The sequence below is a fragment of the Nesoenas mayeri genome (genome assembly GCF_963082525.1).
Source record: "Nesoenas mayeri genome assembly, chromosome: 26".
NCBI lineage: Eukaryota > Metazoa > Chordata > Aves > Columbiformes > Columbidae > Nesoenas > Nesoenas mayeri.
Genome location: NC_137552.1, coordinates 6022166 through 6039811, shown reverse-complemented (window position 1 = coordinate 6039811; position 17646 = coordinate 6022166). Strand labels below are relative to the sequence as shown.

At 55.8% G+C, this 17646-nt stretch overlaps 1 protein-coding gene and 1 long non-coding RNA gene across 3 annotated transcripts; one reads left to right on the top strand and one right to left on the bottom strand.

Annotated features, from left to right (window-relative positions):
- Window positions 1-3162: 3162 nt before the first annotated feature.
- Window positions 3163-13928, bottom strand: KAT7 (lysine acetyltransferase 7). Of its 2 annotated transcripts, none has more exons than XM_080359683.1 (15): window positions 13675-13928; window positions 12140-12287; window positions 10791-10967; window positions 10361-10600; window positions 9808-9890; window positions 9512-9601; window positions 8826-8924; window positions 8549-8659; window positions 7723-7914; window positions 7434-7523; window positions 7018-7158; window positions 6504-6597; window positions 6180-6344; window positions 5522-5628; window positions 3163-4904 (listed from the first exon to the last, which is right to left on the bottom strand). In XM_080359683.1, exons 1-15 carry the CDS (start codon window positions 13687-13689, stop codon window positions 4803-4805), a joined length of 1854 nt encoding a protein of 617 aa, XP_080215809.1. In that variant the 5' UTR covers window positions 13690-13928; the 3' UTR covers window positions 3163-4802. The 2 variants fall into 2 exon arrangements, with proteins under 2 accessions (XP_080215809.1, XP_080215810.1); XM_080359684.1 differs by having other exon boundaries at window positions 6180-6326.
- Window positions 13929-15377: 1449 nt separating this feature from the next.
- Window positions 15378-17462, top strand: LOC308049815. Its single transcript, XR_013923334.1, has 3 exons — window positions 15378-15724; window positions 16856-16935; window positions 17130-17462. It is a non-coding gene; the product is annotated as an uncharacterized lncRNA (long non-coding RNA).
- Window positions 17463-17646: the final 184 nt, after the last annotated feature.

The window sequence follows — 17646 nt, the reverse complement described above, 5'->3', positions numbered from 1 at the left end:
ATGGAGCCCACCGGCTCCGCGGGCTGTGCGGGGCAGCGAGGGACCCAACCCCGACTTTGCGTGGGTCCCGCGCTCACCAGGGCAGCCCCAACACCTGTTTTACAGAAGCGTCAGGTTAGCGTTGTTATTCCAAAGCAGACCCCGTGTCCCCAGACGGCAGAAATAACCCCAGGAAAGGCACAGAAAGAGGTGGCTCTTGGAGCCCCGTCCAGCGCGCCTCCCTGGGCCAGCGGGGCCGGTCCCCGGGGGTCTCTCCCTGGGGACGGGATTTCTCGCAGCGCCACAGGAACACTCCAAAGGCTCAGAGGGCTCACGGGTTTTGTGACAGTCATCCTGTATTTCCCCTCCCTTCCATCCCTCTAGTTTCAGTTATTTTCCTCTCCATGTCCCCTAACAACTCTTTCTCCCTCCTTGGGCACCTTCCAAGAATGTGCACGAGCCCCTCCCCACCATCTGATTCAGCCTGCTGTCACAGACCAGTCCCTCCGGCCCGGAGCAGCTCACTGCTGTCCCCTGGCCCCGCGGGTCACCTTCCGGACAGAGACGCTTCCACGGCCCCTGGCCGCGGCACAGCCAGCCCGAGCGTCGTGTTCATCCGCGTGCAGAGCTCCGGGGCAGCTCTGGTCCATTTCAGTGAAAACTGCAAAACCAGAGGAGCTTGACTTGGACCCCCCAACCGCGCGGTCGCCGGCGTGGGCCGCCGGGAGCCTCCTGCTGCCGCCTGCGCGCGGGGCGGGCGGCGTCGGTCAAGCGCACGGTGCAATATCGAAACAAACACACAAAGATCTGCAACCTACTGGTGACATCCCAAGCCGCCCACGTCCCCTGCCATGCGGTGACATAAGAACCGCGGGGCTGTAGGAGTTGCTGGCAGCACGAGGGTTAACCCGGGTGAGTCAGGTCCCCTGGGATGGGGACAGGACAGTACTACAGGAGGCCAGTGCCACCTAGGGCCATGTCACAGAGTCACCGCATGGTCGGGGTTGGAAAGGACCTCACAGAGCATCTCGCTGCAGCCCCTGCCGTGGGCAGGGACCCTCCTGTGGACCAAGGGGCTCCGAGCCCCGTCCAGCCCGCCCTGCAAACCAAACATCCCCGAGCGGGAATGGTTATTTTTACCCAGAAAATGTACACAGATGAACAGATAAAAGTCAAACCGGGCTCCTCAGAGAAGCGCAGATGCGTTTCCTCAACCTCTTGGCAGCGCCTCTGCAGCGATTTCCCCTTCCTGGGGACGCAGCACCCTCTGCCGCCCTGCGAGCACATAGACCTGCTGCAAACCCAACCCTGCAAGCACAAACCTCACCGCGAACTGCAAACACAGCCGGGGCTGCAAATACAGACCCCACTGCAAACCCTGCAAACACAAACCTCGCCGCAAACTGCGAACACAGCCGAGGCTGCAAACCCAAACCCTGCTGCAAATACAGCCCCTGCTGCAAACACAGACCCCGCTGCAAACCCTGCAAACACAGCCCGGGCTGCAAACCCTCCTGGACTCCACTGCATTCTGCTGGGGATTTCCGGGGAGTTTTGTGGTCGCTTGGATTCCAGTCACGTACACGATGCCTCTTCTACTAGCTAAGCATGATGAATTACCAAGTTTACTTGAGAAAAAGAAATCCAGGAACTTTTAAAACCCTTTTAATGAACTGCTTGTGATTCTAAAGGAGGAGGCAGCGCGTGCTGAGCGCGGGACGGGGCAGCGGGGACGCGGAGCTGCCCCAGCACCGCAGGCAGCGGCGTCAGGGACTGCGTGTGGTCCAGGACAATGTCCAGGCTTTGTCCTTGGAGAGCACACACAGCACCAGACCAGACAACCTCAGCTCGGCCTTTTTCCTGCTCCAGAACACGCACGAACACCCTCTGCGAAGGGGCCGCCGCAAACCCCGCTCAGGGAGCGGAAAGCCAGCCGGCAGCGCCCCGCGGGCTCCTCGCGCTGCTCCGCGGGGCTGGGCTCCATCTCCGGAACAGAACGGGTGATCCCCCTGCGCGGATGCAGAAATAGTGTAATCTGTGAATCTTATGGATGTGTGGACAAAGCAGGCACAAATTCTGAAGTATTCTACTGCTGTTCAGCACATGAGTTAATTGTGACACTGGAGAAGGGCATCAAGTCCAGTTTAACTCTCTCAGTTGGAAATCTCTTACTGTAGAAAACTCCCAAGAGCCTTTGAGATCCATTGGCTGCCTGGGATGTCGCCTTCTCCTGTTTTCCTCGGTTTTGCCACCCCAGGGTCGGGGTGTTCCTGCAGCACGTGGGCAGGAGCCGGGGCCGGGGGACAGGCGGCGCTAATTACAGGGACAGCTCTCAAAATAGAGCTGATGTCCCCGCCCGCGCGCTCTGTGAGAGGTTGGTGTTCTAGTTCTTTCCGTAGCTTTGGAACAACAGGAAGGCGGAGCTGCTGGCACATGGACGGTCTTACAGGGGTTTAAACTGAGTTACACAGCCATCACAATAGAAACAGCTGAAGTAATGGTACACATTTAGCTTCCTTTGCTTCCTGCTGCCCCACTGTCTCTTTTCCTCTGGCGTTCTTTATAGGAATATCAACCACCTATTCCTTCCCTGCAGATCCTCAGCGTGGCCACAGCGTGACCACATCCTGCCCCAAACAATGACATCAAAAAGGAAAAGCCAAGAGCCGTGCCAGCTCAGCCGGGCAGGAGCTGCGACAGCGCAGCTCCTGCAGACACACACAGAGCTCCGGCGATGTGAACGCAGCACCGGCTCGTCCCGCTGCAGCAAACTCTTATTGCACCCGTATTGCAGGAGTCTGGGAAAAAAACCTGTGAGAAGGGGCGGTGTGGTTTGCCCCATGCAGCGGGGGAAGGATGGGGAGGCGCGGGTCACGTTGGAGATGTTTCCCGCAGCGGCTGCGCTGGCACAGCCAGTGTCTGACTGAGGGGAACAAGACAACGAGGACCTGAGTAAACAGACTTGCATGTCAACCAGCACAAGGTGCTCCATATCTCAACCTGTGGGCTCGCTCTTCCTAAGCTGAGCTGCTCCAGCCCCAGGCCACGCTCGCCCTGGCCTCTCTGCGCCCTCTCAATCCACCGGGCACAAAGACGGGTTCCAGATTAGTCCCTCGCAACATAAAGCAGGGGTTTCGCCCAGCTGGAGATGCGGAACAAATAACAAGATAAAGAGAAGGCAGGAACTTGAGCAGAGAACATGCTTTATTGAGAAGTAGATACAAGAACAGCACATTCTACCACATCATGGGAACAGGGTTATCTTCTGCACAAGAACAGCCCCCCCTACTCCAGAGATCCGCCTGCTGACAGTGCCACAAGCATCTGCAGCTACAACACGGAGCAAAGGGCAGAGACAGCGAACTTCATAATGCCCACAAGGTACACAACATGTACTGATGATCTCTTATCTTTTCTAGGAGGGCAGAAAGACAGACAGACAGCCACCAGGAGAGCAACAGAACTTGCCCGCAGCGGGATGGGTCAGTGGTTACAGAGGCGGCTCCTCCCGCGCGGCGCCCAGCGCGTTTCTCAGTTCAGACCCTGTTCCACGGGGAAGCACCGGACGGCTTCAATGAAATCGGCACTACGTGGTGCTGCCACGGGCCACCCCAGGACTGTCCCCTCTCCATCACACTGGAGCCATACAGAAAGTTTGTGGCACAAGGACAGTGGTTATACTCAAAAGCCATTGTACAATAGTTTCTTCCAGTGGTGCTGATGGGAGAGAGGAAGCAAAAGCTCTTTTGTTTTACCAAGACAAACAAGAACGTGCTGTCAGAGAAGCAAACCATCCACAGTTCACTGGAGCTGCTGCTGCACAGAACGCGCGCTGTAGGCAATCCAACAACTGCCGACATTTGCGCTGCAGTTTCTGTGGCCGTTTGGACAAAGCTAGCCAGAGGGTGTTGGAAGTTTTGACTTCCTCAGTCTGGAGGGACAATAATCCTCTCCAGCACAGAGCCCTGCAGTTCAGGAAGACTGCTCTGGGAAAAGTATCTCCAGTGAGATACGGTGAACTGTGTCGAGGAACCACGAGCTCCAAGAGAGAAACCAGGAAAGGCCCGTAACACCCAGAGCTCCTCCAGCCGGGGCGCCGCAGCGGCTGCAGGAGCGTGAACCAAGAGCAGCTCTACAACCACCCCAGAGCACGACGGCCCCACGCGCTCGGCCTCGACTCCTCCAGGGTCACACACAATCACACCACTCGGTTACAGACACTAACGCTTCTGACTGTACAGTATTAGCTATGTGAAGACCTGCTATGTCATATGGCAAACACTGCTGAAAGAGGAGGCGTGTTATCTTACTAAACTATTCGATAAATGGAACAGGACAGTCCATCAGACAGGATGAGTTAAACACGCTGCAGCCAGTGTGAGTGCAGCCTCTCCCCAAACAAGCATTATTAGACCTTGTTCAAAAGCCACAGAAGTTACATCTGTTACTCGAAACGCAAGGAACCTGAAGGAAGAAACAACCAGATTATAGAACACAACACAACCTCATCCGAGCAGGAACATGAGGGTAAGACCAGTGACTGGACAGGTACAGTACCAGATATCAGAACTCCTTGGGCCAGCGCTGCTGGGAGCTTCGTTTGGGTCCTATACAGATCCAATCCTTGCAACCTCATTGAGGCCGAAACATCAAGTTCCTCAGAACTAGCGTCTGTGGGTGCACCAGACCTGGGCCAGAACAGTCCCAAGGGGAGCTGATCTTTGGGGGGCACTGTACCAGCCAGTCACAACAGCAACAGATACAACACAGATCCCTGGGGCGCTTCTACTGCTGGGGGTCACTGGCGGCAGGAGCGACAGACGTTAAGTTCCCTTGGGAGGGGTCCATTTCAAACAGCTGGGATCCATTATCTTATTGCTGTTGGATCTTTTTGCCTCTTTGGCTATCCATTCATCAATCAGATCCTGAGGGAAAGAGCACGAAAGGGCAGGTTAAACAGTGGAGAATCACCCGTGGCACAGCACCACACGTCCCGGCACAGAGCTGAGCGTGACGAGCCAACCAACTGCTCAGCGTGACAAAACCGCATTTCCAGCAGCCTCTTCCAGTCACACTGAAATGGCTCCTTTAGCTACACAGTGAAGTCTCGGGGAGGGGAAACACAAGAGAGGCGCTGTCACATCTGGAGACTGATAAACCACTTGTCTTGTATCTAACGAGGGTACAAACAGCAGCCATTCAGCACTCCAGTAATTCAGTTCACTGTGTCATCCATTTGCCCAATAAAGGGCAGGAACGATGAAGAGCGTGAGGGAGTGTTGATCCATCGCTCCCCGAAAGAGCCGCTCACAACAAGCAACGTTACTCCGCACGTGGGCGCAGGAAGGTCAGCGCAGCACCTCTCCTGACAGCCCCAGAACCAGGGCGGGTGCCGTGTCCTGTTTTATCAGTGACTACACTGGAAAATTCCAGCGCTCGCCCCCAAGAATGAAAAGCAAATACTGGTTTCAGCAAGTCCATATGAATCTAACAGCTACGTATCAAGAAACAAACCTGCAGAAATAGCCACTGCAAATCTTACCTGTCTCTTTAGGACCAGGTGTTTTCCCTTCCAGTACTTGAGCATCTGAAGCGCCTGCAACGTGCTAACGATGTCGACAGGATTCACCGCTGTCTCCTGGCTGATTTCTGCAAACCAGTATCAGTTGGCGTTAGAACAGAAGCATTTCTCTGCAATAGCCTGTAACTGTCAGTTTTCAACTACAAGTTAATACAGGGTGATCCTCTGAACGATGTAGCCACTTCATCAAAGCTACCCCAGCATCTCTACAAAATGCTGCATACTCCTACCTGCCATACGCATAAAAATGCTATTAAAAGATGTCCAAATAGTCTTAGTATTTTTCCAAAGCATTTGAAAGCCTCTCAGTGGAGCCGTTTTTCATTTTAAAATTAACATTATAATCTACAGATGAGTGAAGTTAATTTGCTGTATTTGTTAATGTATCTATAAAGCAGCAGCCAGCATACACTTTCACAACTGTCCAGGTTCTCTTTCCCGTGGCAGGACGGAAAGGAGCCGTCCCCAGCTACCGAACATTCCACCGGCCGCGCAGCCACAAACACCCAGGGATGAGTCAGGCACGAGCTGCCTCGCGCTGGAGCAAAGGGAGCAAATGAGACGTGTACGTATGTTCCTGAACCAACTTGCTATCAGCTTATTTGGCTTGAAAACACACCTTTTATAGAGATCTCTTTTCCTTGGAAATTATGCAGGTAACGAAGCAGAACTTCCTTCCAGTAACTGCGGTAGCTGATGAGACCCAAATCGGACAGAGGCCGTTCTGGAGAGCCGACCTTTTCTTCTACTTTCGAAAGCAAATAGCCTGGAAAAGAAAGAAAACCTACTTATGCTTCCTGAACGACCCTCTCCTGACCGGTGCCCTCTTTAGCAAATGCAGCTACAATGAAAACTGCTCAACCACCACAGATACTTGAGAGTACTTGGTGAAACAGTCATGTTGGACAGAATACGTTTCCAGAATTCCCCTCTTTCTACTTACTGAAGTCAATGAGCATTTTGCCGTAGCCTTGCCTCATATACTGAGGCATCGTCAGGATACAAGAAACATTGTAGTTGAGAAAAGAATTCTTCTCCTAAAAACAAGAACAGAGAGGAGAGATGAGCAGGTCTCGATCTGCACAAACAATGGGTATATCATAATCCATGGGACAGAACAAGCCCGTGCAGCTGATAAATACGAGGTGAGAGGAGCAACAGCAGAAAAACCTGCCTAACAACAAGGAACCCGATCGTCCTTCGGCTCCAACCTGCGTGTCTCACGTTACTGGCCGCTCAGCTGGGAGTTTGGTGCAGTGTAAGCCCAGCGTGGCTGGCCCCGGAGCTGCGCCTGGGGAGCCAGGAACACTCTCGCTGCCACCACTGTTACCAACCAGGTTCACATGGAACAAGAAGGCGGCCCAGCAGCAGCACGACAACGCGTGGCGCACACTGACGCGCGGGGCGCACACCGACGCGTGTGGCGCACACCGACGCGCTCGGGGCAGGCCACTGACCTTGGAGAAATACCCGATCAGGTGGCAGCCAGTGTTGTCAGCTTCTGTCATGACATAGAACAGGAAGGGCTCAACATCGTAATACAGCGTTTTGTGGTCCAAGAAAAGTTTGGCGAGCAGACACAGGTTCTGACAGTAGATCTAGAAGCAAAAGGAGAAGAGAATACAGCTGTTTGTCACAGTCCAGAGTCCCAAGAGGGAACTGCTGGAGCACAACAGGGCTGAGGAATAACCACAAAGAAAATACAGACAAAAGTACTGCTGGACTGCCAGAAAGGGCAGGTCAGACTCCAGCAACGTTTCTGCAATTAGAGGGAGAAAGGGCCGTTTGCACCCTCGCTCTTTGCATGACAAGATCAGCAGATTTGAAAGACAGATCCCACACTCAAGACTGGCTTAATTATCACAGCTGGTACCTTGTTCTTCTTCCCATCCACCTCAAACACTGAAATGGAGCCTTTGCGGTAGATTTCATCACCCGGTGGATGTTTCCAAACACATTTTGCCTATGATTGGAAAACAGAGTTAGGCTGACACCGCTGTTTTAAGGGCAGAAAAAGTTACAACAGCTACTCGATATACCAGAAAACACACAGCCTTCTCACCTCCTAAAGCGAGCACCTGAGCTAACAGCTAACGTTCTAAACCATCCACACGCTGAGGTCGGATGCCAAGCGCAGGGACCAGCTCTGCCCCAGCACTTACCATGTGCCTGCGCAGTATGGTCTGGCTCTTCATGTACTTGAGACAGAACTCGCACATGTAGAGACGCCCCAGGCGAGCGTACTCCTCTGGGTACGGGGAATGATACCAGGTGTCCAGCTCGTAACGGCCAAACGCGATTGTTTTAATCATATTGCTGCCTTCTGTGATCTGGCCCTGAAGCCGCAACTTTTCCTGTGAATGAAAAAAGTTGATGATTATTTTAAAAAAGCCCTATAAGTACGTAGAGAGGAAGGGAAATAATTTCAAGGAAATAATTTATTTCAAGTCTTCTAAATTCCTTTGTCAGTGTGAGCACACCTGATGACCCTCCCGCAGCCCTGTCCCCAGGCAGGACAGTCACCGGTCCTTCCACCAGGACGTGTCCTGTGAACCAGCACCAGGACACACCAGCACCAGGACCCCGCTCTTTCTGTCAGGAGAGCAACGCAACTTTGTGCTTCTTCCCTAATCTGTAGGGAGAGGATCCAGCCCAACGTTCTGCTCAGACATCCCAGACACACATGGCACTGGGAAGCACCACAGTGTCTTTTGGTTCATCTCTGGGGACGGAAAGCAGCTCTGGAAGGCACCCACAAAGCCTCGGCGATACCCGGTCTGAACTCCGGCCCACAGTCACCAGCTGCCGTCCCGGTGACGTCTGTCCCTTGCTATCAGCACTCCGTGGCCGTGCTTTCAGCAGGTGAGGCTGCCCGCTCTTCCATCAAAGACAAACACCCACTGAGCAGGACTGTCCCTCATTATTCCTCCTGCAGAGCATGCCTGTTTCCAGAGACATTTGCTATGAGATACGAGTTAGAAGTCTCACCAGGTCCTCAGATGCCCGTGCTTGTGCTCTTCGGAAAAGCTCGAGGTCGTACTCGCTCGTCAGGTTTTCAAGCAGAGGTTCTCTAGTATTGCCATAGGTTTGTCTGTGTTCCTACAATAAAATAACAGCAGGTGTTGCTGCCGTGCTGCTCCTAAGCTGGGGGATCTCGCAGCTCTTTCAGCTGAGAATGTTGCGGGATGACTGAGAAAGCCAAACTCCTGCTTAGCGGTCTCGTTCCAGACAGGAGGGAATGAACAAATAACGTTATTGCCCTTACCATGTATTTTTCTTTTTGCTCCTTGCTTAGTCCCGAGTTTCTCTTCTTCCGGAGCTCAGCCACTTTCTCTTTGTATCGCAGCTGTCTCTCTGTTGGTGCCTGCAAGGAAGCAGAGGTTGAAACCTTCACCAGGCTTCATCCACCTCCGCCGCTCGTCTTCATCTTCACCCCAAAGGCCCCGTCCCGACTTTCCTTTTATGATGCTGTTGCCCCTGAACCAAACCCCGCGCTAATGAGGGCACTGCAGATACGACCCAGGCGCACAAAACAGGAAATGTCTTCCTGCCACAGCCTGCTGCTGCCACTGTACCTCAGTCCCACAAGACACTCTTTGTGTGCTGCTTAATCATGGGGAAAAGCTCCCAGCTGACTCATTCAGTCATCTTGACTCAAGTCCAAAGCTCCTGAACTGAAAATGTAATTCCCCTGCTTTTATTCTTTTCTATTTAGCCAGAGTAAAATTGTAGTTAACATTTCTGCAGGAATTGTCTCGCCCTACCCCTCAAAGTACAGAGCAAAGACTGTCCTGAGCACAGCTCCAGCCCCCTTGCACCACCAGTGCCCCCGCTGCTCCCAGCAGCCACTCCGGTCTCCCTGGGGACACAGTGAGTGGCCCTTGCTGGGACACACCGGAGGTTCCTCCGCTCTGAAGGGAGCAGCTGCTCCACAGTACGCAGATCGCTGACCTGGTGCCTGGTGGCGTGCCTGTTGTTGTCGTCCTGCCGATGGGCCAGCATCCTCTCCTCGATCTGCTTATCCCGGCTCTGCGCTCGCACCTGCAGGCCAAGACCCAGCTGTCAGTGCCGCAGCAAACGGCCGCCAGAGCTGAGCTGAAACTCGCAGACGGTTTGACACACAAGTGCTGCTCATAGCTACAGGCATCAGCTGAAACGTGTTATCTCTGCTTCCTGTCCACAATGGCAGGTCACGGCATGTTATTCAAAAAATAACATAAGGAAAATAAACCAGAAGCCTCATTTACCTTGCACTCATCTGCTGAGAGATTATGATACAGCGGGCATCCCGAGATGGAAAAGTGGCGCTCGTGTTTTCCAGTCAGGTGTCCTGCAAAGGATCAGGAAAAAGAGCCCAATCTTAACGTGTGATCATAAAGAGCTCTAACGAGTATCCCAGATGGGCACATCCCTCCGATGAGCATCTCAGGGGGCGACCTTGGCTTATTACCAGTGTGACAGAAGGAGCACAAGTCACGGTTCACAGCACAGGCTTTAAGAACAAAGAAGGAAAATCTTGCTCATGCTGACCAAAAAGCTGTGCTCCATGCAGCCGCCAAGGGTGTCACAGCTCCGCGATCGTCTGTTTCTGAAAACCTGTGTCTCACTAGCACCCTACCTGCAGGACTCTGCTTTTCCTCCCACACTCCTGCCTGGTTCTCTGCCCTGTTATACCCCAACACAGAAAGAACAAACCCACGTCTCACTAACACTTCCGCTGCTAACTAAGCGCATGTTGTTACTTGGAATATCATAGCAGGAAAGCAAAACCCAGCAGATTAATCCTGGAGCTGAAATTACCTAAAGAGTTACAACCAGGAGTGGGACACTTCATGTTGAAATTGTAGCTCTCATGGAAGCGGCGGCGCTTAGGACGGTGGGACAGGTCACTTCCAGAATCCTTCATGGACATGTCCTTGGCAATGCTCTCATCGTGGGACACATTTGGACTGGAGATATCAATATCAGACTCTGAGGAAGGGGCATTCCCAGTGGGGGTACGAGGTGGAGACTCATCGTGATCCGCTGCATTTTTAGTGTCTGAATAAGGATCAAAACGTTACAAACTTGCCTGAAAGAAAGCTTTCAAAAAAATACATAGAGCAACTCCAGACAGCTGTCTCAAACCCTCCATCCTCCGGATATTACAGGCTGCCCTCAGAGAACGGAGCCGCACGCGCTTCCCAAGAACGTTTTGCAACCTCTCGACTCCTCCCCGCGCCCCCCATACCTCTGTCAGAAAAGTCGACCACTTGCTCGGTCTCGGAGCCGGACGAGCGGGTCTGGCGCAGCGGGTACTTCTTGGGGGTGACGGGAGCGGGCTGCTGCTGGCTGCGCGTCACCCTGCGCGTGGAGTACACCGGCTCCTCCGCCCCGAACGACGGCGGGTTGTGAACCGGGCTGGAATCTGAGCACAGACACGCCATCGTTACACCCGCAACAACCACTGCAGGCCAGAGACGTGCTCCGAAGGCTGCAGCACAACACCCGAGGACAGGCTGGAGCACACCAGGACTGACAGTGGGGACCAGCGGCCAGCCCTGCCCCAGCGCCCAGGGACACCCTGTGCTTCTGCGCTTAGATCTGCTGATCCTCTACCAACACTTACTCTGGAATTAGATCAGCTTTCTCTGGACTTAATTACTTCATTAACTAGTAATTACAAACCAGCTCCCATGTGGAAAGCTGAAGAACAGTTGTAGTTTAGGTAAGAACTAGATGTGTTTAGATAACCCTTGGGAATGGTAAGGCTGCTCCTGGTGTGGAGCTGTATCCAGCACCCCGCGCGTGGTTTCATGATCCCACTCTTCTCGTAAGACTAGAAAATAACTATTTTGCATGAAAACAATGCTTTCAGAACATGGGAGCATCTCAGGTATCCCAAACACATCCTCTTAAGACCCACTTACCAGATGATCGGGAACGTATATTTCTTACTTGCAATAGAGTTTGTAACAGAACAGATTCTTGATCAAAGCGTATACACGGAGCAATGGAAATAAGTGATTATCTACTGTCATTGCCTCCCCTTGATGCCAGATGGGAGCTGATTAACTCGCAGCCAAGAAATTACTAACACTAAAAGCGAGGAGGTGGACACATTCGATGTTTCCTCTTAGAGTCTGGATGCCAAAGTAGAAGCACACAAAATAACCGGCAATATGCTGGTCACGTTTATTGCAGAGTATGGCCAGCGTCAGCAACGCATGAACATACATCTTCCCTTGCAGCACAGAAAACCCCAAACAAAACAAAAGCAGCATTCACCTCTAAACAGCCTCGCTCGGGCTTGGCTCCAGGGCCAACGGAACTGTCTACACGGAATGCACATTTTTAGAGTACTCAGGAAAATTTGGCAAAGCTGGCAGCAGAATCATGGGGCTTAATTCCCACTTCCTTTAACAAGTAGAGTCGAGATTTGACTTCCATCACCACTGTAAATTATGTTACCTCATTTGTGCAATTTTTAAGTTGGTATAAACTCCAACATTCCCAAGGTCAGGAACATGCAGCACAGTGAGCCTCTTGGTGCTTAGAGGCTGCTTTGCTTTTCCTGGTGCAAGAGAACAAAGTGTTTACCTTGGGAGCTCTGGCTGAGCCTGGCGGAGGAGCGGGTCACGCGGGCCGAGCGGCGGGACGCGCCGTCGCTCTCCGAGCTGTCCGTGTGCTCAGGATCCGTGGAGAAATCAGAGTCCTCTGTGCCATCCGAGCTGCTGCCCGCGTTCCTCTGCAACACCGCACACCCGGACATTAGCACAGGGGCACTTAAACTTGCTCACTGTATTTATACTATGAAAAAAAATAAACTATTTGATGCTAGATAAATTCAAACTGACACAATGATATATACAAACTAACAAATGTCAAGGGTATTACTCTGGAGAAAACAGTTTAACAAATATGTGGCATCAGACGGTGCATTCAGTAACAAAGTTTCTGCAAACTGATCCACTAAGAGAGATCCCAGCAGCACCCAATTTTACTGAAAGCCATAAGTCGATACGGTTTCAGGGCTGGACAGGACTCGCTCTGAGCTGCATTCTCAGCGCCCTGCAAGGCCCACAGCCCTGCTGCACTGCCTGCCCATCCCAGCCCTGCTGCACCCGCCCCGGCCCCGCCCCGCTGCCCCGGCCCCGCTGCACCCCCGCCTGCCCCAGCCTGGCAGAGGCACCGCGGGAGCCGCTGCTGGAGGGAGCGGGCGGGCCCTGTGAGTGCAGCCGCATTCACCTCACGCGGCCCGGCGGAGCGGCCGGGCTCCCTGAGGGGAGCAGGCTTCGGGAGCTGGCGGGCAGCCACCGGGCCTCCGGAGGCGCCTGCCCTGCAGCCCGGCTGCACAGCCAGGCCGCGGGCGGGCCAGCAGGTGCCGGGCGGGCCAGCAGGTGCCGGGCGGGTCGGGGCGGGTCGGGTCGGGCGGTTCTCCTCGAGCGCCGCGGGAAACGGCCGCAGCGACCTCAAGACCCCGCAGCGAGAGCGCAGCCCCCGCGCCGCTTTGTTTTGCGCCCGGCGCAGACTCGCCGGTCCCGGCCAATCACAACGCCCGCGGGAGGGGCCTAAAGGGAAAGCCCGCCAATGACAGCTCGGAGAGCAAAAAGGCGTGGCAGCAGGGCGTGACTGACGGCGGCCGGCAGCCTATCAGGGTGAGCCTCACTCCCACACAAACATCAACTCGGGGGCGCGAAGTGCGATGGGGGAAGGGACGGAGGGAGAAACAAGGCACGCGCGGGGAGGTGACCGTTGGGGCGTAGATGGGCAGCCGCAAAAACCAATTAGCGGCCAGTCCGGCAGGGCAGTCAGACCAATACGGAACCAGTTCGCCAACTGCCTGTCCAATCGGAAAATCCAAGAGGCGGACCACACTACAGGCGCGGGGGGGGGAAGGCTAACCGTTGGGGGCGATGAGTGACGAGCAAGCTGGCCAATCAGCGCTCAGCGTGCGCGAGCGGGAGCCACTCAGGGAGCGAGCAGGGCGGGCGCCGGGGGCTGAAGGCCGCTATTTTCCCCCCCAGTTTTGAGCCCGTAAGAGGTAGCAGCGGGGGGTGGGGAAGGGGAACGCCGCCGCCCCAGTTCGCCCGTTCCCCCGCCGGGCGGCTCCCCGGTTCCCCGGCCGCACTCACCTTCCTGCGCGGCATCCTCGGCGGGGGCGGGGGCAGCGAGGTTGGCTGGTCCCCGGCGCCCCCGGCCCGCGAAGCGGCGGTCGCCGCCGTGTTGGCGCTGGCGGGCTCCGTGGTGACGGCCGTGTCTCCCGTCCTGCGGCACGTCTGCTCCGGCGGCGCCAGCCGCTCCCGCCAGCCCCCGCTCCCCGCTCGGTCCCTCACGCTTCCGCCGGGACACGGCCCACACCCCCGTCACGTGACCCCGAGCCAGCCTCCAGCCAGCGGGCGCCGCCATCTTGGAGTAGGGCTGGGATCCCGGCGGCGCCGCTGACGGTGAAGCTGCCGGCGGCCATCTTGGGTCCGGGCGTGAAGTCGGCGGGTTCCCGGGGAGCGGAGCCGGTGTTGTCTCCAGGGCGCCATGTTGGGTTCGGGCAGCCTCGGCCCTCCCGCCGCGGCCATTTTGGGGCCGGGCAGCGGCGGGTGGCGGGCGGTCTGTGGGAGCGCTGCCGCCCCCCGCCGCTCCCCCCACCGCTCCCGCCGCTCTCCCCGCTGCTCCCCCCGCTCTGGGGTCGGTTCTCCCGAGCCCGACGGCCACCGGGTGCCGCAGCCGCCGGAGCTGCTGGCCTGTCAGGTGCGAGGTGCGCGCAGAGTCAGGGCGGGAGCGCCGTGAGCAGCCGGGTCCCGCGTTATGTAACGACCTGCGGAGAAAACGCAGGTGTTTCAGCAAACACACGTTTTCCTTCCAAATGCAGTTATCGCTAGGGATGGTGCAGTTCTCAGGGCCCAATCCTGTAACCCTTCTGAGTGCACGTCGCCCGTAGTTGTGCAAGTACCGCCGTTCCTCTGGCTTTGCGGCGTTGCCCCCAGGCGTGCCCAGCACGCTGTGCCACGGCTGTGCGGGCTGCGCAGTGGGTGCGGGGTGTGCAGTGGGTGCAGGGTGTGCGGGATGTGCAGTGGGTGTGCGGGGTGTGCGATGTGTGCAGTGGGTGCAGGGTGTGCAGGGTGAATAGTGGGTGTGCGGGGTGAGCAGTGGGTGTGCGGGGTGAATAGTGGGTGTGCGGGGTGCGCAGTGGGTGCAGGGTGTGCGGGGTGTGCGATGTGTGCAGTGGGTGCAGGGTGTGCGGGGTGAATAGTGGGTGTGCGGGGTGCGCAGTGGGTGTGCAGGGTGCAGGGTGTGCAGTGTGAGCAGTGGGTGTGCGGTGGGTGCAGGGTGTGCGGGGTGTGCGATGTGTGCAGTGGGTGCAAGGTGTGTGCGCGGTGTGTGCAGTGGGTGTGCGGTGTGAGCAGTGGGTGTGTGGGGTGTGCAGGGTGTGTGATGTGTGCAGTGGGTGTGCAGTGAGAGCAGGGTGTGCGGTGTGAGCAGGGTGTGCAGTGTGTGCAGTGTGAGCGGTGTGTGCAGGGTGAGCAGTGGGTGTGCAGGGTGAGCAGGATGTGCGATGTGTGCAGTGGGTGCAGGGTGTGCGGCGTGAGCAGTGGGTGTGCAGTATGAGCAGGGTGTGCGATGTGCGCAGTGGGTGCAGGGTGTGGTGTGCGCAGTGGGTGTGCAGGGTGAGCAGTGGGTGTGCGGTGTGAGCAGAGTGAGCAGTGGGTGTGCGGTGTGCGCAGTGGGTGCGCGGTGGGTACACAGTGTGAGTGGTGGGAGCAGGACGTGCTGGCTGCGAGTGAGCACACGTTTCACCTCAAAACTGTGCACATCGAGCCCAGGAAAACGCAGGTGGGTGAACAGCTCGCTAGTGAGTCCGGTTATGTCAGTGAACCCACCCACAAACCCACGGGAAGGTGCTGGTGGGAGAAAACGCTGCTGCACAAACGCACGACTTCCTGCTTGGTCAGAGAAAGAAAAGCCTGCCTGGAATTCAATGGGATTTCAAATGGCAGTTGAGCCAAGCACCTGGTGCTGGGCTAGGGAGCGCTACGGCCTCAAGTTATTAGCTTGAGTTGCAATGTTTAAATGAAGGTAGATTTGGGATGACCCAAAGCATGCGGCCACGCTGAGAACCGTGCCTGGTCGGAGTGATTTGTCGGTGTTCACCTCCGCGCTCTGTTACAACGCTGGCAGCGCCGGACATCGGTGAGCACTTGAAGTGCCCTCTGTGTGTCTGATGATTCACGCGATTAGCAGAAGCTTCTTCCCTTTCCGTCACCTGGTGCCAACGAGCTGTTTCATGCTGCGCTTGTGCTCCGTTCCCAGCCCTCGCGCTGTTTGCACTGCCAGCGTGACCAGGCTGGAACAGCTTGGCTGCCCTGCTGGATGATCTGTTCATACACTGCAGTTTTATTTATCTTGCTGCTCTTTGGAGCTTTTCATCTCAAAACACGGGAGTGCAGAAACTGCCCAGCAGCGAAGCGCAGCCGCCTCTGGGGAGCGAGTGGGAGGCAGACAGGCAGGCATTCCACCGCACAGCGCAGAGCGAGAGGAATTCTGTTCAAGGACAAAGAGGGAAAGCTTAGCTTGTGTGCTGAGTGACCCTTTGATCTTCCACGTTCATGCGCAGCTTATCAGGACTTTAAATCTAAGCTCTGTCTCCCTCCTACCCATAGCAAACAGCCAGAAATATAATCTCATTTAGGACTCGAGCGCTGGACCAGAACGATGGGGCTGCAGTGGCAACTGTTCCGCCTTACGTGTGTCCTGTGTGCCTGTCACCCGCTCGGGCGGCTCCGTGGGGCAGACGCTCCGCACCGGCGGGCAGGGCGACGAGCTGCATCCCAGAGCTGCAGCCTCGGGCAGCTCTAAACGATGGTGCTACTGCTGCTGCTGTGCAGAACATCTTTAGGAACCTTAATTTCAGGGAGAGGACTGTGCTGCGGAGGCTGCAGTGCTGTGTGTCCTGCAGTGTGGCCCGCAGGAATGCAGGAGCTTTGGTTTTCTATCGCTTCACTCCGCAGTGTGTGCACAGGGACCGGACTGGCTGATAACGAGCGGCTGGTGGGAGCTGGAGTGGCTGGAGCCGGTTTGATGGGTGACAGCTGGTGCTCTCTTGCCTCTTCCTACATTAGAAAGCAAAATGTGGTGATTTAAACCCTGAGAAAAGTATTTGGTGTGGCGCTTAGCCTAGTTACGCTGCACCACTTCGTTTCTGTTTCCGTATCCCGTGCTGTATTTATAGCATGAGATGCGGTGAGAACGATCAGCAGCGCAGCTGTGGCCTCCGTGCTCAACCAACAGCACCGAGGAGTGAATGTATTTATCTCGTTCCAGCTGTGGCTGTTGGGTTCCAATCGCAGTGCCCTAAAAAGGCAGCGTGGCAGAGAAACCGAAAGGTGAATTTGAATTTCTAGGTGAGGACGACTGACCCCATAAGGTTCCTAGAAAAGCTGAGCTATCAGTCTGAAAAAAAAGATTATGGTCAAGACTCCTTTATTTGGCATTTAAAGCTATTTTTCATAGCAGTTTCGTGTTCTTTTGAACACCTGTACTGTGGTAGTTCCCTCTCCGTTTCTTTTTCTTATACATCCTGTTTCTTTGCTAACAGCTACTGAGCACCTCGGGACCGAAATCTTGTCAGGAGCGTCTCCGTGGAGGAGCAGGAAGGTTTCCAGGACCGGGTTTACCTGGCGTCTGCACAGGCAGCTGCCATAGGAAAAACTGCTGGGAGAACAGACACCTGGGGACCTTGGTGTCGTTTAAAACTTCATTTCAGCTTGTAGGATTAAGTGAACAGGGAAATACTCGGAGTGTCTTCCGGCAAGTGCTGTTAACTCTCAGAACGCCCGGCGGCTGCTGCTGTTCTGGAACGTTCCCTGCCCGGGACCGTCCTCAGCGATCGTTGTGCGTGTGCGGCGGCGGCTCCGCCTTATCAGCGGCCTCGCAGCGCGGGTGCGTGGCGAGATAGCGGCGATGTGCCCGCCGGGCGGCGTTCCGCGCCCGCTGAGCTGGCACGGACAAGGCTGCGGGCCCCGGGCCCCCAGCGGCACGTCCTGCCCCCGCGGCCGCTGCGCCGCCAGCGCTGCTGCCCGCGGTTCTCTGCCCCCGCGCCCTCCGCTTCCCCG

Coding starts and splice junctions, on each gene's coding strand:
- KAT7 (XM_080359683.1), bottom strand. Junction 9,891..10,360: donor TCCTGGTTGTAACTCTTTAG/GTAATTTCAGCT, acceptor GATCCTTTGCAG/GACACCTGACTGGAAAACAC. Junction 8,925..9,511: donor GGCACGCCACCAGGCACCAG/GTCAGCGATCTG, acceptor GCTTCCTTGCAG/GCACCAACAGAGAGACAGCT.